The sequence below is a fragment of the Alligator mississippiensis genome, chromosome 5 (genome assembly GCF_030867095.1).
Source record: "Alligator mississippiensis isolate rAllMis1 chromosome 5, rAllMis1, whole genome shotgun sequence".
NCBI lineage: Eukaryota > Metazoa > Chordata > Crocodylia > Alligatoridae > Alligator > Alligator mississippiensis.
Window position 1 is genome coordinate 89,300,427 of NC_081828.1, and position 20,334 is coordinate 89,320,760.

The 20,334-nt window shown below is 38.3% G+C and overlaps 1 protein-coding gene across 2 annotated transcripts in view; it reads right to left on the reverse strand.

Annotated features, from left to right (window-relative positions):
* Nucleotides 1–5,328: 5,328 nt before the first annotated feature.
* The window catches only part of VSTM2A (V-set and transmembrane domain containing 2A), a 34,226-nt gene continuing 19,220 nt past the window's right edge, over nt 5,329–20,334 (reverse strand). The window contains exon 5 of one of the 2 annotated variants that reach the window (XM_014600635.3): nt 5,329–8,665. In XM_014600635.3, the coding sequence (XP_014456121.1) occupies nt 8,577–8,665 (89 nt within the window). In that variant the 3' untranslated portion in view covers nt 5,329–8,576. Of the gene's footprint in view, nt 8,788–20,334 lie in introns of both variants that reach the window. The other variant, XM_006275261.3, reaches the window with a different exon arrangement.

A 20,334-nucleotide genomic window follows, 5' to 3' on the forward strand; every position in this document is an offset into this window, starting at 1 on the left:
CCAGACTGCTGCAGTGGGTAGAGGGTGCAGGGAACTCTCAGGGCTGCTTCAGCAGTCCAGCTGGCACAAGGGGTAGTGTCCCCAGGTACCAATTGGCTGAGGCCCAGAAGCTCCTGAGAGTGAGTAGCCCTGAGCTACTTGCCAGGGCAGCTTTTTGTACCACTGGGGCCAGGACAGGGCAGCTTTTTATACTGCTGGGGACAGCACAGGTGCCGGCCCTGGACTCTTGCTCCCCCTGGCTCCAGATCTGGGAGGAGCCAGGCAGGGTTATTTTACCCCAAGTGGCACAATTTGCTCCATAACAAAGTGCATGTCCAAGCATGTGCACTGAGGCAAAGTCACAGCTCAAATTTGCAACACTTCTATTCGAGCTGCAGCAAGTGCACGTGCTTGCATGTGTGGACGTGCCCTTCTTGTTAAAAAAAAAAATCAGTTCTTGAAACTTTTTTGTCCCTATCTTGTTATAAAAATTAAAAAACACTATGTTGGGCCCTTCCCCTTAACTCTACAGCTGCAATTAACTAACAGGGTTCTCACTGCAGTGCTAGCTTTGCTAGCAACATGATTGATCATGTTGACAACAGAAAACAAAATAAAACAAACAAAACACTTTGACATTGATGGTTCTACATATATTAAATTTACTGTTAACCAGAAGCAGCCTAATTAATTTCAGCTTCTTTCATAACTGAGGAAATGTATGTTATGCTTTGCAATATTCCATGGAGAGAAAAAGACTTTTGTCTTGCTTTAAAGTACAGTATCAACAGAAAATACCACAGAAGGGAGAAACTAAATTAAAAATATGCAATTGCACGTGACAAGGTCCTTTACTTTTAAACAAAAGTAAGCACTTGTTTAGCTCTTTATTTCCCAGCATTTTTACTATTTGTCAGTAAGTCATTAATAGATGGGAACCTAACCCTCTTTAGAGCTTTTACATGTTGGTGAAATTAAGGCATGGTATAGATAACCTCTCCTGCAGATGCAGTGAATAAAATCAGTGGGTGGGTGGGTGGGTGGGTGAAAATTTCATACAGAGAGAATCAGATAAATCAGTGATTAAATAATTTGAAACATAAAACAGAAACCATTTAGGGCAACTCATATTCAGCAATTTACTGTGTGTATTGCATTATTTTGCTAAGCTAATCATGGCAGATTAACCTTTAAAAATTTATATTGCAAAGTATGCTGATCTCATTCTTGGTACTTAATGATTTTAGCTCTGTAAACAACACTTGACATTTACCAATAATAATGTCAGGCACAGGCATTCCATTATGCAGCATATAACAAAGGTTTGGGTTTCTTTAGCTAAGTTGCTACTGCATTGTTTCTCTGTAAAGAAACAACGGATATTAAATAAATGAAAATAATGACATTGGTTCCTTTATCTCTGGTTTTTCAGTTTTTCCGTTTGATTCAGCCAGGTACTTTGGTATAGCTTTAAGGATAAAAAGTAGTCTTGCTGAAATCACCATGACTTTTCAGATGATGAGTGTTACACACATACTTAATAAGTTGCTCACCAAATTAGAACCTCTGTTTGTAACTGACTGGTGTTATTAAATCAATGAAGTATTACATTGATTTTTTGAGAAATGATAAAGAAGCATATTGATCTCATGTAATGAAAGATTAAACAGAAATATCTTTAATCCTACAATAGGTTTTTTTGAGAAAATATCAATATGTATTTACCAAAAGATAGTCTTCTGAAATCCTAGTCATGTTATATACCAGTTTGTTAAAAGAAGTAAATTTGTCCTAAATATTTTTTGTCAGTGTGTTACAAAAATAAGGAATATGCAAGGAGCATTAAGGAGACTTTATCATAAACATCACAGCTAACTTCTCAATTAGTTCAAGTATATTTTACATTATCTGAGACAACTAGACTGTGTAAAATAATAGACAATTAAGGATCCCAAAGCAGACAAAATATTTGAGGGTATCTGGGGAACTTAAGGCTATAACTAAGCAAACGCAGAAAAATATTCATCTAGTAATCAAACCCAAAATAATGTTCCTAAGTTTACTAAATTCTCTAACATCAGAAGACATACATATTGAAATAATGAAGAACTTTAAGCAAATATCAACAGGATTATTTTTTAATTTTGCAATGTTCTTTCTTTCTGAGCTATTCCTTCTGCAAGTCACTGTCCAGCCTCCAAAACTGTAGTACTGTGAAGTGGCTTTCAAATAGATAGTAGTACACACACAGAGTTGCGCATGATTAGAACATGGGTATTCAATTGTGAATAGGCCATCTAATAGCTTAATAAAATTGTTTAGATTACCGTGCCAATATTTAAAGCTACACACGGCAAAGCTCTAGAAATAGATTAATAGATTCATAGATGCTAGGATCAGAAGGGACCTCAACAGATCATCGAGTCTGACCCCCTGCCTAGGCAGGAAAGAGTGCTCGGTTCAGATGACCCCAGCCAGATGCCTATCCAGCCTTCTCTTAAAGACCCCCAAGGTAGGGGAGAGCACGACCTCCTTTGGAAGCCCATTCCAAATTTTAGTCACCCTTACCATGAAGAAGTTTTCCCTGATATCTAAACCTAAATCTGCTATCTGTCAGTTTGTGACCATTGTTTCTTGTTACCCCAAGAGGCGCCCTGGTAAACAGAACATCTCCGATCCCTTGCTGCATCCCCCTAATGAATTTGTAGGTGCCCATAAAATCACCTCTCAGCCATCTCTTGCGGAGGCTGAAGAGGTCCAGGTCCCTCAGTCTCTCATAGGGCTTGTCCTGTAAGCCCCTAACCATACGAGTGGCCTTCCTCTGGACCCTCATCTTATGGCTGAAAGAGATGAATTTCTAAGTGGTCATCACTAACTTCTATAACTGAGTTGTACCAAGGGAAAAGTGAGTGACCCACATGGCCATAAGGAGTAACTATAGTAAGAGTACTATTTTATTTCATGTCCAATGTATTGTGATTCTACACAGCCAAATATAGTGGAGCCTTCATTCTGATTGGGGCTTTTGTGTATTGCTGTAGTTTAAATATTAGATAGTGACAAACAATAATAATCATCCATAACAGATGTAAAACCAACTAGATGATAACATTATTTCAAGTTCTGTGTGAGGTTTTCTGACTATGAACTCTTTGGGATGCTTGTGGAGCAGTATACAAGGAAAAGCACGTAAGAGTTTTCCTTAGTTCTTGTTAGTAGGTCAAAAATGCTACAGTTTATATGTACAGTACCATAAAAGAAGAAGGGCTAATTTTATTCTACACTACATGATATTCATGTGCTTTTATTCTGCAGACTGGTGATAAACAACATAATGAAATGCATGCTTTATGTTTGGATGACACCTAACCATAAAGCTGAAAGTGTTTCAGACTTGTTAAAAGTTCACTCTTGTATTAAAGAGAACAAGAACCTTCTATATAGTTGAGAAAGGTAGATACTGACATTTTTTAATGTCTATTGCTAGCATCATGGTTACATGCAAGTCATATTCATGGAGGCACCCGGTGCAAATCACACATTATTTGAATGGCTTCCTTAACATTAGCTTTTTTTTGTACAAATGCTAAAGAAATTGGCTTATGAAAATAATTACTATCTCAAGGTGCAGGTTGCCTTTTTCTAGGATCCTGATTCAGCCAAGCATGTAAGTATATGCTTAGCTTTATTATGGACTTATGTCCTAGAAACAGGAGTTTGGGGTAAGCACTCACTTAAGCATATGCTGAAGAGTTCTGCAGAATTGCCATATAAAACTTTGAATGGCAGTTGGTCCTTGTACAGACTGTTGCTTCTTAGTGTATCTTGATTCATAGGAAGGAAGGTGCAAGAATGCTCTGAGTGGACCGTTATGGTAGTCTACTGATCAGGACACTTTTTAGGAACTAGTAGTTTACTTGTAACCTGAAGAATGAGGGTTTATAACCTCATTAAAAAAAACCTAAAATATCCTCTTTACTAGTTTCGTGTAAGATATTTTGTTAAATGCTTTACAAAAGCCCAATAAATTGCCACCCAGCTTTCCTTTATTCACTTTTTGATGATATGGTTGAAGAATTCTAGGAGATTAGAGTGCCAAGCTTTTTCATGACAAAGCCTCTGTGGCTACATCCACATGAGTATGGACATTTGTTTCTCTGAGGACAAGAAGCAGCAACACACCTTGTGCCACTGATACGTGTCCCTGGGGAACACCTGTGCCATGCGCCCTCTGGCATGCAGCAGGTTCCTCCAGGTGGGAGAGTGGTGGCTGAGGCCAGCATTGGACTGGCCCCAGAAGCCTCACCTGGGACCTGGGGGCCTCCTGGGGATGCAGCAGTGCCGATCCTGCCACTCAGAGCTTGGCTGACAGCCAGAGTGTGACTCTGGCCAGCCAGGCTCCAGTGTTGGGTGGTGCACTTCCCCCCCACATGCACCTGTCTGCTTTTTTTTTTTTTTTTCCGCTCTTTTTTTACCCCAGGATACCTGGGGGTCAAACTCCCCTCTCCACCCCATTCCACCTGTGCTGCTACCTTGTAGCACAGTGAATAGTTGAATGTGCAGTGTGTGGCGCTGCAGTTATGTCTGTGCTGCTACATACTGCATGGCTGCGCTCATCTGGACATGGCCTATTGGGTTTTTTTTCCTCTACTATGTTATGTTGAAATAGGTGTCTCATAGTTCTATTTTTAATTTGAGTAGGATTTTTATTCTAACACCACGTTACATGGAAACTATGACTAGACAGCATGTCGGTGGGAAAAAAAAAACAGTAGCAGAAGATGCAACATTATATTCAGGGCCTAATTTTCAGAATTTAGATGCTAAGTTGCACCTGCAAAATGCATATGCAAAAATACAGACAAGCTTCTTTGGGTACATGTGATATCTTTTATTAGACCAACTATGTAGTTGGAAAAACTGTTCTTTGCAAGCTTTTGGGAGCAAACACCTTTCTTCAGGCAATAGGAAGAGTCTATATAAATGCATATGTATATCCCATATTTGTCATTAAAATTGGCCAGTGTGAATATATGCTGATGTATGAGCTCCATTAAGACAGACAATAAATGGATACTTACGTGCAGTATGCTAGATGTTAAGAAACATTTGGAAGGTGATCAGAGCTTTCAGCTTCCCTTGGTGTCAATAGGAACTGAAGCTTCTCAGTTCCTTGCAGGGTTACCTTCTAGGCTCAGGCCTTACATGCTTGCTTTCCTAGGGGACATGTATGGTTCACCTATGCTTGTCAGCCCCCTGAATTTTGAAAGTGTAACCCATTGTCCTGAGATGCATCACTTACATGCGGAACTTGCAGATGTTTGCACAAAAAGAGTCTGGAAGCTCAGACTCTTTCATGTCTTTCTTTAATTTTATTTAGCCTTGTTTCAGATTAAACCAAGGATCTTTTTATTTTCTGTATCAACAGGGCTATACAATATTAACAATGTTAACAAAATTTCTTTAACACAAAATTCTGTACTAGGACATTTAAACAAATTAATCTTTCTCTTTTTTCTCCTCCTCTGGCCTGACTGTATCATTCTGCTCTGGATTAGATTATAATAATTTAACAGTAAGAAATGATAAGGAAATGTGAAGTAATGATATTGCAGAAGTGAAACTACTGTATTTACTCTAATATAAAATGAGGTTTTACCTCCCAATCATGATGGAGAAAAAAGTCCTTTGTCTTATATTTGCCTACGAAGCAGAAAGGGGGAATGGGTGGCTGCTGTGGCTCTGACTCTGGCCCTGAGCCCAGGTCAGGGCCAGAGTCAGACCCATAGCACCCTCCTGCTCCTGCTTCCACTTCCCTTCTTCAGCTTCTTTTTCCTACCCCCACCCACTACAGTTCAGCTCTGGCGTGGGCTGGGGTCTATCCTAGGCATGAAGCACATGGTGGGTAGGGGGATTTAAGACAACCTTTCAATACTTAGATTCTACACTAGGAAAATTATAATGAATTTATAAATTTTCCAAAAACATAATCTAATTATTTGGGGTCCCCTTATATTCAGGGTTGCCTTATATTCAAGTAAATATGGGAATTATAAAATATATTTTTAACAAATGTAAATTATGTTCCAAATTGTGTTTGATTTAATATTGTGAGTACTCTTAGTGAAGTTAATGTAATCTCCTGTTCAAAGTGAACACAATTTGCACTTTTATGCAATCCAGATACAAGACTTATGAAGCTGTCATTCAGCTTGTGGGACTAGCCAGGAGGAAGAAATGTAGCAATGAGGGAGCAGTACAAGATCCCACCATCATGATGGGGTAGTGGCAGCATTATTTGTGGTGACAATTAATGTTGCCACCATTCTCCTGCTGTCAAATTTTCATACCAGTGGGGGCCTCTATGGGGTTGAATGATCATACCAGTGCATGGGATCATTATGAGGCCAGATCCAGCATGTCAGTCCTGGCTGGCACACAGATTTGCACCCACGGACTGATCCTAAACTCTGACCCTGTGCTGGATCCAGTCCACAGACTGACCCTATGCCATTAATTTTTAAAGGGAAGAGAAATAGACCATTAAGAGACTTTTGAAAAGTGCAGTATTAGACCTTCTGGCCTTGGACCAATGGCCAGCAACATTTTCAGACAATGGCCTGGAATGGCCTAGCTCAAATCCAAGAAAGGCCAGCACTAGGACCCAGCTGCTGCCATTATCACCACTTCTTTCCATCACCCAGCAACAGGGCAGGCATAGCCACCCACCACCAAACATAGTCAAAGCTCTCTAACTCCATGAGCCAGATTCAGTGGCTCCATAGGCCAGATCCAACCCATGGGCCATAAGTTTCCAACCCCTGCCTTAGATCTGAGGGACACTAAATGTAGCTACTTCTTTTTGACTATGAGGAGAAAGAGATATTAGGTTAAAATGAGATACCATTCTTTCTCCTGATCATATTGTGATGCAGGGTATTTTATCAATAGATCAAGGAATCATGTAAAGTACTGTATAAATTATTGTTTGGACCATAGATGAACCAGCAGGAAGGATTTGGATTATTCAAGAGTAAAGAGAGTGAGGAAACAATAAAAACTGTCTGTTTCTAGCAACAAATGTTAATACATTTTCCTTTTTTCATTACTGAGTGTAATTCGTGTTATGCATATCACTTCCAGCCAACACCAACATTTCATTTTCAGTTCATAAGCATAGCATAAGTTAATCTGAATAAGAGTATAAATGAACAATGACAAACCTATAGAAATGGTAAACAAAGCAACCTCATAGTCATAGTACTTTTGTGGCTCTAGCAAACCAGTACAGTAAAATTCTTCGTAAAAGCCATTCTTGAAATAAATTTTTCGAGAACATGACAGTTTGGTTCACTTTGTGGCTTTTTTGTTTGTTTGTCAGCTTGTCCCACCCCCATCCTTTAACTTTGCTCATATTCAGTATTTCCCTGCAAAGTCACATTTACATTCTCCACTGTTAAAATCACTTCATCTTCAATAAGCATCTTAAATTAAATGGGCTTTGAGCAATCAAACTGCAGCACACTGTACACAAAACTAAAATAGTTCAGTGTTCAGAGACCATAACAAATTTTAATGTGCATTTTACAGAGTAAACAGAGGGCTGCACTGCCATCTGTAAGGGGTCAAACCAGTGGAAGTGAATGTATGTATTACAAAATCCACACAGTACTGAATTACAAATTAAAAAATAATGCTTCATCAAAAAAGGAAACAAAGATGGCTGTTGGTGGCACGACATATAGATAATATTAAAAACTGGCTTGCATGAAGACCATAGTATGTCTACTCTGAAGTCATATCACACATACTGTTAGCAATTTACAGAATTTAGTTAGTTTTGCATATACAGGAGTTGCAAAATTAGAGAAAACACACTGAAATATAGAACACACAAAAAGATGTATTTATATTAACCTCCACGCAGTCATCAGGAGTTGGCCTAAGTCAGCAACTGCCACCATTGAACAAGAAACAAACCAAGAAAAAACGAAGAGGGAGGAGGGAAAAAGTGAGAAAGGAAAAAAATGCAACAAACAACAAACAAAAGAACAAAAACCTTAATACAACTTCTTGCTTGCTTGTCCAGAAACCACATCCTTTAGTCCTGTTAGCTGCTTTAAGGTTGAATTTTTTGGTTTGCCCTCCCTCCCCACAAACAAAAAAAAATGGCTTTTTGTCAAAGTTTGTGGGAGTGTTTTGTTGTAGCTGACACTGAGTCAATTTGTTTTCTGGAGATTTGTTTTGGTTCTTTTGGCCTCTGTTTGCTTCCAGGTTGGAACAGTTCTTTCAAAGTTGGAAACCAAATGCCATACACAATTAATCTTGTAATACTGATGACTCACAGGCCAACCCCTGAGCAGTCAAGGATATAATGCTTCTACTTGCCAAAAGAAATGGAAACAAGATCTTGCCATTACAAAATGTTCTATTACATCACACCAGTTCTCTTCAAATAAAAGATCAGTGATACGTCAAAGAAAATAATATATATTCAAGAAAATGTGTGGTATCCTCTTCTTTTTTATATATTTTTTTATTTTATTTTGTTTTGTTTTATTTGTACTTCCTGAAGACGGTGCTCCTTGTGTAGAGATTTAGAGTACATTGGGTGCAGAGTGGTGGTTGGAGGTTAGGGTCAACTTTGCTGTCCGCTCCGTGGATTTTACAGGCGATTTGCTCTTTGCTTTAAGAAGAGAAAGCGATATTGGAAAAAGTCAGCACTTTTAGGTTAAAGCAAAGCACCCTTCACAAAGCCACAAACAAGAAGCAGGACAGAAAGTCCATGGCTTGTAGCTATCCTTGCACCTGCGGAAGAAGTTATAAGATATTCGCTCATCTTGCAGATTTCCAATGCTCCTTACAAGGCTGTTTAAACACATACATTTATATATTTAATTAGCTCGCCAGCTTGGCTCTGGTGCCCATGAATGTCTTGGCATGCACTGCAAACAACAACACATACAAAGTGTTTCAGTCCCAGGGAGGTTTGTTGGTTTGGTTTTGTTTTTTTTTCTGTTTGTCTTTTAAAACAATGTAATCCAGTGACCATAAATCAAGAGGAACAAATCAAAACACCTTCCATCTCAAAGCATTCCTTACAAAGTAATTTCTATAGATAACCTGTAATGACAATATGGGCTATAGCCTTTGGTGGCCTCAGAAAACTTTCATGCAAAATAGAAGCACTGCTATGGAACCTGAAAGAATGGCAGTATACTGTCTGGGAAAACTAATGTATGCTAAAATGTCTATGTATGTATATTTGAGTAATCATCTTTTCTAGTATGTTTTATTATTTTTTTAAAGAAATCTATGGTAATGAGCCTATAAATCATAGCCTTTCAAACTGTCATATGAGGTGTTAAGTGTATTATCAGAATACAATATCTTAGAACTACACTGATATCGAAATGATGGCAAGTCATCCTTGATGTGTGACATGATAAGTCTGAACATCTAATAGGCACTTTCTTATACTGTAAACAAATGTTTTAAGAAACATTCAGATCAAAAAGACTTATACTAATTTAGGAGAATGCTATAGACTGGACATAATTACATTTTATATTAAGGTTTTATTTATAAAGGTTTAATAAAGGCTTATAGATTATGCATTATATAGCAGACAGTAGTAGGATGTATGTTATAGATGATTACAGGCACCAGCAAGGAGAAAATATTACTGATGCTTAAAGCAACCTATTGAGCTGCAACATTCTAGTACTTGATTAGCCATTTCTGAAAACATCTAATCCTTTATACATGGAACCTTAATATAAAATGGGAGTCCAAATTCCACTGCATCAAAAATTATACATCTAATTTCACAACAATATTATACATTATGAAAAAGAAAAGTCAATTAATGATTGACGAGCTGGTAGCAATGTTAGTTCTCCCCTCAGTTTACGGGCATCTGTTAGTTAAATATCCCCCTTTACCTGGAGAATATATATTTATATGAAACAAGAAATATTTGGTTTCTTTTCTCTGCTAATATTTCCCTGTCAGAATGGAGACCAAATAAAATCTCATCTCCCATATACTGCCTCCTTTGGTAAATAAAACATGTACATAGAATTAATCAGATTAATTGACCCAACAGTAACTTGCATATACAGAAGTTGCTACTAATACTTAACATACAACCAACTACAATTAAAACTTGAGTTGAAAATCTAATTTCTTTATGCCCCTCTGAAAATCCCACCCCATAGACAGTAGAACATAACATATCAGAATTAAAAAACCCCATGATGCATGACAATGACCCAAGTCTACAAAAATGTATGAGTGAATTTCATGATCAGGAGTGCAATGGAACTACTTCTTACAGAATGTTTTTATATCCCTAAGTGTGTATATGAATGGACCTAAACATTAACGTAACCCAGTTTTTAATATCTACCCTTAGCATCTTCAATCAAACAGAATTTTCTGTATATTTTTAATCATGGGGGGTGTCTTTAAAATAATATAAGATATAAAGTTGTGATTTATACCGTCAGGAGGTTTCCTCTTTTCTGAATTAACTTAATGAGGATGTTTGTAATGTTAGACTAAGTTGTGTTTCTGTAAGTTGTTTCTGTATCTTTTTATTTTCTCTTAAGTATGTTTGAAGAAATCATATATGAATCTATCAAACAAAATCTTTAAAAATATGATTTGTAATGGGTTTTGGAACCACATACTCTTTGCATGAAATACAAAGAACACATTTTTGACAAATGTTCAAAAATGCTATGTGAAGTTTTGGAAAAGGATCCTGTTTTGAACAACAAATTATAGTGTAACTGGATAATTTTAAAACTGTTGTATGTTTTGGAAGGGAAATATGTTTCAAAACAAAGCTTACTTCCAGGTTTCACAGTTCCAGAAGACAAAACTGCAATACTTGTTAGCAAAGCAATCTTTCATTTTATACCATCTCTTCTGTTGATCCCAGAATTAATGGTAATGGCCTGCATACTCAAGATAACATTCTTTTACCTCAACCATTGCAGAAATCAGTCTCCACTGCATAAACATAAATTTATTTTCCTATGGTGAGTTTGTTTTTGGTTGTTCTGAATGGATTATATATTGGGTTATATAAAGCATGTGCAAGTTAAAGGATATTAGACAGCTTGGGAACAGGCTTAGTGCTAAAATATTTCAAGCTTCACAATTAAAGGCTGTTAAGGGTATCTGAAGTCACTCTGAATATAAAACATAATAAGCTATAGTCCAGCATCAGAACCCCTAAACCAGGTCTCAAAGGTTGATGTGAACCCTTAATGAACTTGTTTAGTTGTTCCAGTAGGTTATTATTCCCTTGTGTGATGGTCATCCAGTATAAACAGACATATTTCTAGTAATATCTTCTACCAAACAAAATTGATTTCTAAGCTACAATCGTGAGCATGAATGGCTGTGAAGATTAGATGCATTCTTAACCTTTCAAAGATACCTTCTGAAATCCAGTTAGCATCTACATGTATTCAGTTTCCTCATCGGAGCATAAGATAACTTCCTTTACACACATATTAGCTCAAAGACCCCCCCCCCCCCATCATGACAACCTTTCCGTGTGTGAGGAAGAAAGCAAATACTTTAAACTGAAAATATTAAACAGAGAAGAAAAAAATCTATTAAGGCAGGGGCGGGCAATTAATTCAGGCGGAGGGCTGCTTACCAAGTTTTGGCAACCTGTCAAGGGCTGCATGGGTAGCCCCACCCCCTGACAGGTGCCCTGCTCCCTGGTCGCCATCTTGTGACCAGAAGTCTTACCCCCTAATCCCCGACCTTTGCCACCAGACTTCCCTCTCCTTGCCCCAGGAAGTGTTCCTTTCAGCAAGGGGTTTTGCCATCTCAGAACCAGAAAAATACCAAAATATATTCTAAAAAGTGATCATCTACAACATTCATTAATTTGATTTAAAAAAAAAAAATTGTCCTGATTTACATGTGTTTGTGTAGTGTAAACAGAAGTGACTGCACAATAGCTTAAAATTAAGTCTTATTTTTGTATACTATGGGGGGTGGGTATAGGTTTGTGGGGGCTGTGGGTGTGTGGGTGGGTATGGGGGTAGGGTGGCTGGGGTTTGTGTATGGCAGTGCGAGAGGAGGGTGTAGGTGCATGTGTATGGAGGGGTGTGCATGTGGGACTTACCCTATGAACATGCACACACGTACACACTCTGCCCCTGTGCCTGCAGACACACACATACTCTGCCTCTGTGCCTGCCGACATGTGCGTGCACACACATACACACCCCTACCAGCATGGTCCCATGCTCTGCGATCCGGGGATGCAGCCAGGAGCCACAGCCACATGGTGCTAGAGCAGGGTGGAGGCAGGAAAGCTGGGAACTGGCTGGGGTGGGCGGAGCTGGGCTGCTCAAGGCTGCAAGCCTGCTGAGGGCTCCCTCTGGGTCCTAATGCTCCTGATTCCAGCCAGCTTTGACAGGGAGCCAGGGCGAATAAATAGTAATTTACTAAAATTTTTAGGGGCTCCATGGGCCAGATAGAATAGCCTGGTGGGCCGGATCTGGTCTGTGGGCTGTATTTTGCCTGCCCCTGTATTAAGGGTTGTATTATTTTAAACTCAGTGATAGACACCATGATATATTCGTTCCTTTTAATTTCTTGTTTTCAGGGAACAGTGACACTCTATACAACAAAAAAATCAAACTGCAATTTCAATTTTAAATTTAAATCTAAATTTGGCGGCCCTTACAGATTTGAGTTCTATCTAGAGGCTAAATTAAGTTGTATAAATCAGATCCAAGTTCAAATACCTCCAGAGTCCAGGGTCTTATTCTCTGGGGTTTGGGATCCAATGTATATATGTCAAGTGAGGACTTCAGTAGCACAGATGGGACTGTGAGTATTGTAGTGCCAACTGAGAACCATTAATCTATCCATAGATTTCCAAAATCTACTCCTCATGTCCCTGTTATTCCTAACATTCATTTCTATTTAATGAAATTAAAGCTAAAAGAGATTGTATTGCAGAGCAAGAGAGCTGTGCAGAGCTTGCATATGATTATATTAGGGTGCAAGACAGGAGTCTGCAAGAAGAGTGGCTGGGGGGGGAGGGGTACATGCAAAAGTTATTGCTATTATAGAAATGTTAAGTAATGTTCAGACTGAAGGTTGCCATTCTATGTATTGTGAACCACAAGTGACCAGTATAAGAATTCCTGGCTGATGACAGAAGATCTGGCTGATAACACACTGTTAGCTCTTCTCTTTGTTTCTAACTGCTAAAGTGCACTGAATGACTAGCATAGATTAAATATTTTCCTAATGCTACTTCTCCATGTAGCCAAACACTCTGCCACAAGTAAATGATGTGAATAGGAGATGTATCCAGGGGATGCTATAAGAATGTAGCCCACACTCTGAATGGTTAATACAAATAGGTGATTAAATGGCAGGAAAAACAGAAATAGCCAGGATTGATTGGGAGGGGTGCACTGATGTACTTGTACCCCACCTTTGATTCCTTGTCCATCCAAAGTTTAAAGCCAACTGCCTAGCAGTGGCAGCAACATTTCTATTGAGGCAGCAGTGAGGGAGTCCATTGACTTCATGGCTGATTATAATTTGCTTGATTCCTTCTAAAATCTTCATTCTAGAGGAGTGAACAACCCTCTTTCCTTTTAAATGGTCTTTAATGGTTCTACTATTCCAGCTATCCTTACTTCTGCAATGCTTCTGTCTGTTAGCTGCTCCTAGTCAGGTAGCTCCCATTTCACAGCCCTGATGACTATATTTTTTTTTTAGCTCTAGCTAAAAACATTAACTCAGGTGTGGAAATCACTTTCAATGAAGCATTGGAGGCACTGTCCAGATGCTCAAGAAGGCTAGATGTTGTTTTATGAATCTGAAAAAGAGACATACATATAGCTATAATGACTTAGAGACTAATGAAACAACATCTTTGGATTATTTTTGTCTAGTTTGCTGTGTTTTCATATATATGATATAGCAAACTAATGGACATGCAAATAAAATTCTTGTTTTTTGCTACACTCCTATATTGAATAATATAGCTGTATGATCCTACTTATTAGTGAAGCTTTTAGTTTCTTTTTACCTGGATAAAAATGTGTATTGTGTTATATGTGATGATGCCATCTACACCCTCCTTCTCAAAATCCTAGATTCACCCATGGAAATAATGTTCCAAAAACTATAATAAAAAAGATAACACATATTTTTGACCTTTGTATTTAAAATAAACTAATGTTTATAGTTAAAATTGCAATGCATTCAGTGCATATATAAAGACTGCTAAATATTCTTTTATTGTGGAATTAAGTTTAATTTGATAAAGTTAAACTTCTAAAATGTTACTTCTCAGGAGACAGTGTTATTTGAAATGTATAAATACACAGTATTGTTGATGAAAATGATCAATGCTTAGAGGTTAACTGGTACCTCCAGCTTCCATTTTGATATAGATTATAGAAAAATTGTGTTTGGAAAGCAAGCTTTTATTTATAAAAATATAAATTAATAAATAGAAAATTTCACTACTTTGTGATTCTTTTGCTTCTCTGTTGCCTCTTAATGAATAAAATAAGTATTATGTAAAAGTTGCAACTGTTGTAGTTCCACCTTGTTACAGGTACATTAATTTGAAGGCTTATGAAATGCTTAATAAGCTGAAGTATAAGGCAGTCTGCTTCTAAAAGTGGTCACCTTTATCAAATTCAACTTGGGTCACCCCCATACAAACAATCCCACATGCTCCCAGTTTGCACTAAGTTGAAGATGCACTAACTCTAATGACTGGACTTTTACAACTTTATGTGCAATAATAGTATCTTATACCAGAAAGAGTTCCACTGAATTCAGTGGAACTTTTAGGGAATAAGATGCTACCAAACTTGAGTAAAATGTGGCCAGATATTTCAAGTGTTAGAAGTAGGCCAAGGAGATGTATGCAAAAAGCAGTTAATCAGAAACCTTTTCATTCACCATGTGGTCTCAAAAATGTTACAAGTCTCTAAACTCTCCCAGTGTTCATCTGTTTGTATATCTATAACTATATCTGTGTACTGCATCTCTGTACTTTCTGAATTCTATTCAGTTACAATCAGAATTGGATTAAATGCAGCCATTCTGCCACTTTTTTTTCAAACATGAGAAAAGCCTTTATATTTCCCTATTTATCAGCATTGTTTTATGATTTTAAGTTTGCAATATCCAAAGCAAGCATCAAAGCAGACCCAGTCAAACACACAAGAAGTCATAATTGTTCTTACTTTCCCTGCAAAATCAGCTCAGGATCACTTAATGCTTCTTTTGAAAGATTTGTGAATCATAAATTGAAGGAAAGGTCCTTTAATTTTTTTAGGTCTACAAGAAAGTTGAAACCAGGTAATGCTTATTTAATTTCAAATCTGACTGCATATATTTCACAAAACCTGGAATGAATAAACCTCTCCCCTCCTCCATACAAGTTGCTGCATTAGTTTATTCTTTAAACTGTAGAAAAATAAAGAAATCTCAACCTTCTCCAAATCTCTGAATCTAAAACATACCAATGACTCAGATCTGAATAATTTCCCTCAAGATAAAGTGATATTGAATTCAGTTTTCAGAGGGAATTTCTCCTATCTCACACTTTCAGATCCAATGACTCATATACATTCTAGAGAAGTTATACAACAAAACAAAAATATTCCATCCCATTATGACCAAATTGATCTGTTCAGGTCTGAGTACAGGCCACATCAGCCATTTGAAGAATTCCCTTCCTTGGGGAATCTGATGTTCCTATCCTTCTCCTGAACTCAGGGACAGCCACTGTCAAACTAAGCCATGAAAAAGAGGATAATCTTGAAACCCTACCTAAAGGTTTGCCATTTTCTAACCCTTACCATTTAGAAAGAAGGAATAAGCAAAGCAATAGTTAAATCAGCAGAAGAGATTGAGGGTGAAACCTTGACTGGACTACCTTATAGAAATCAAATACTGATAAATAAACAAATAAGAACATTTCTTAAATGTGTTGGGGGACAACCCAGAACTCAGGATCTTCAGGTCCAAACAGCTGCTGTGTACTCATTTATACCTCCCTTTTTCCTGAGTGGTAAGTATGAAACTCTCACTTTATCCCTCCCACCTCCTGTTCTGAACAGATGAGTGAGTATAGTCGTTTGTTGCTAGTATAGAAGTGTAACAAATCAGTCCACTCAAATTCCAAGAGCAGTGAACAGCAAGGAAAGACGTTTACCAGAGATCTGTGCCTAGGTCATAATGTTTTCTAAAGCTGTCCCTGGGTTATGCACTATAATTTGCACTGTAATTTGCTCACAGCTGTGTGACAATCACAATCTAGACTAGAAGACTAGAAATAGCTACAAACACCTGTGAGTACAAGGACCTGGGGGATTACAAAGATAGGCAAAATAAAACAAAACAAGATTGAATTTACCAGATAATGCTTTGCAAAACATGATCCAAAACAGGAAAGGAAAAGTTGTGACATGAGAGAGGGAGGAGTGATTCTGAACAGAAAATAAGAAGCCCATTTACAGTAGGTGAAGTCAGTGAATCAGGGCTTTGTTATACATTACTTCTAGATGACTCTTGGAATGCTTAACCCCTGGATTGTCCACACATTAACACCTGAAACTAATTTAAAACACACTTTAGCCAGCTTAAAGTTATGCCACTGCAGGGCAGTTTTATCTCTGATTTGTGTTCTCCAGCTCATTTTACATTAATGTGTGGCCACTCCCCACTGATGAGCTGCCCAAGCTGCAGTCCTCCAGCATCCTAGGATGCAGTGTCACATCCTTCACCATCCTGTTCTGTGTAGATAAACTTTCCTCTCCCTCAATTCTACTGCCTGGGGAGTGGTTATGGCATTAAACCAACTCCCCTTCATGCCCTTGGGGGTGTAACCTCCCCACCACCATGGGTGCAACCCCATACAAAGAGCTTGCAGAGTGCCTGCTAGGTAGCTAGGTTGCAGGACACAGACAGGTCCAGAAGTGAGGTTTAACTCACCATTAACTCTCCACCTCCCAGCCTCATGTTCCTATTTCCAACCAACCATTTCTCACGTACAACCTAGAACAGGGATAGGAACCTGTCACTAGCCCTAGTGGAAACTCACAGCTATAGCTCCTACTCAGCCCCCTGCTCACCACCCCTCTAGTGGCAAGTCACAGCTGTGCAGGTAGGGGACAGAGAAGGTTTACAGTCTTAAGGTGTGACTTTTCCAAACTCAAGCTAGCACTAACATGATCAATATTTGAGCAGCTTTAAGTGCAACATGTAGGCTAGTGCAGGCTTTATATATGGAAGGCATATCAAGAGTTAATGGATCCCTATTTAGGCACTTGTTTTTCAATAAGTTCAGCTTTGGTAACACTATGGAAATTCAGAGCAGAGCAAAAAAGCTAACAAAGTATATGAAGGAACTATAACCTGGGGAATATTTTCTCTCTTGCCTTACCCCATATATGCAGCCCATAACCAAGAGCTCCATCCACCTCAGGATGTATTCTTTCCTTTCAGTCCTTTCAAGTTAAACTTTTTTTTCTCCCTTATTACTTCCCCTGACTAGCTCAGTAGTCACCTGTTTTGCCTTCCAAATACACACTTTCCCCTCTTTCCATCCAAACTGTCATTGCTAAAACTATCTATGCATATGTCATCTGTCTGGCCCTAGATTTAGAATAACCTTCAAAGCAAAGTAGAAGAAGCCTCAGTCACTTGGGATATTCATCCAAATTAGACAAAATGGCAACAAGTGTGACGTTGGGATGATCACATATTTCTAGAGATGTGGGCTGGATAATGTAGCAGGCCTATTCCATCTATTTTTTTTTTTTTAAGTTGCTACATTCATTGTGTAGAACTCAGGTCCTTTATGCCCCCCCTGCCCCACCCCCCAAAAAGATCCAGCTTGCCCTATTCCATTAAAAATATATATTTGCATTATGTTTTATTAAGAAATGCTTTATGATACTTTGCTGTTCACATGATAAGAAAAACTTGGCATGTAGTGAATTAATGATACTACATTTACCCCATGGTAAGCATCATTAGTACATGTTGCTGTTACTGATGGGCAGAACTAACTAGGAGTGGAAGTACTGTTTATGAGAAGCTTATCTAAACTCTTTTTTTACTTTTGAAATAATTTCAGATGTTCATCAAGGACATATTTTCCCACGAAAAATCATTCCTATTTGAGAATCTCAAAGCAAATCTCAAAATGTCAATTAAGACATTGCAATCCTGTGAGGCCTAGTAAATTGCATTAATTATCCATTTAGCAGACTGGTAAAATGAGGCAGAAAGATTTCTGGGCTAAGCAGTAGTTGCAATACTAGAGTCCAAGTCTAGACTTTCAGCCTTGCAGTCTAACTGCACAGAGGTTCTTCCTCTAGGCCCTTACAGTTCTTCAAAGCTCAGAAAAACACCCCAAACAAACAAAAAATGGCTGAATTCATTCAAATTTTTGGGCAAGGATCTAGATATTTTTGATGTATCTGAGTCAGTTAATGTTCCTGTCACCCCGAGACTTTCATAGTTATTTAATTAGTGTAACGGCACAGTCTTTCTTGTTTTAATCTGATAACTTTCTTGATCCATTTAATTACCTTTGTAAGACTGTAGTATGGTTTATCTGTGGTTTTTGGTCAAGGCTGTGCACGTAAGTACTTCAGCTGTATGTGACTGTTATTCTGCTTGCCTCCCTACTTTAGGGCCTACAGTCTGCAATACTGCTAAATATCCCTTACTTCTGTGAGTAATGTCACTGACTTCCATTGCCTGCTAATGAGAGCAAGCACTTCTCAGTAACAGGGTTGCTAATTGGATTCTTTGTCTGCTGGCTCCTGAAATACTAGTGCAAGCTACTGAGGCTAGTGTCAAGAACAGGCCAAGATTTATGTACATTAGAGTAAGCAGAACAAAAGGGGAGGCAATAGACTGTGGCTAAAGCAGCTGAGATCCTAACCCCATAAATTGGTAGGGTTATTCCTAATATGTGGGAATGGTTGGTAGTATGGTTTGTGACTCCTGTTATTGTTAGTTTTATGCTGAACACCTACTCCTTTACTGTTCCACCAGAAACTCTGAGTAGAAAATGTCTCCAACACTGTATGATGTATGATAGGCAAAGGAGCAAATAAGGCATTCCTTCTTTGTTTAATACCTACTCAGCATTTCCATTGCAACTGACTTCTTTCATTGTTGGCAGCTGTGTTCTGATCAGCTTCTGAAAATTCATCTTAACCAAACATGGTTACCATGTAAAATGTTCATTACTTTTTTATCCATAGAATTAAGATTGAACCCCAAGCCAAAAAAAAAGACTGCATGTCCTGGATGGTTTTGAGACCTTAAAATTATCCACAAAGATGTGAGTTAGATTTCAAATCAAAACTTAATTTTATCCATCACCTCCTTTCCCCAGGATATTACTTATCATCCACTCCCCATCCCAAAAACATCCTAAGCACAATGGTCCCCAAATCTGTCTCAAAAGCTTTCAGCAGTTTTCTACAAAACAGAAAAATGGCCCTCAACCCTAAAAAAATTGCTCATACATAACAGGCATCGAAGATGAAGTATCTTTCATAGAAAAACCTATCTGTGCTAGGTAGGCAAACAGACATCTTATCTTGAGCATTCCTACTGGTAAAGCCTAGCCTGATTTTTCTCTCCTTCATGTAAATCAGAATTAAAGGAAACAAATTAGGTTGGTTGTTTCTTTCTATGCACCCATCTGTAAGTACCTATTACCTAGTCTTTCCTTAGCTTTTATTTGTAAGCTCTGGACCATTTCTTCTGTATTTGGATACTTCCTCACAGAATGATAACTAAGGGCTCTTAGGAACAGTAGGACTACAAATAAATAAGATAAAACAATACTAAAATGCATGGATGTAAAAATGGTGCAAAGGGAAAATCAGGCATAATTTCATCTTCCTCTTACTCCAAACATTTTTTTTTCCAAATATTTCCCTTTCCCTCAGTTCCCACCCCCCCCCACCACCAGATTGCTAAGGTTTGTGGTTTATCAGAGTCATGAGCAGTCCTTTATTATTTTGTGGGATGTGCCATGTGTGTAGGATGGGCACCCACAGATAAGTAACCTATAGCTGGGGCCTTAGTTCTTATTTCTCTCCCTTTTCCCCTTTTCCCTTCCCCACTCAATGCCCCCCCCCCCCCCCCCCCCCCCTCCCCGGCCAATAGGTCTTGTCTTTTCACTATTTTGTTCAGTGACAGAGGAATTGGAGAAGAAGGAATACGGTTGTTCTATCAGAGTGCTTAGTATATCTGAATTATCATTTTGTGAACTGGCACTACCCTTCTGTAGGAGCAAGAATTCTC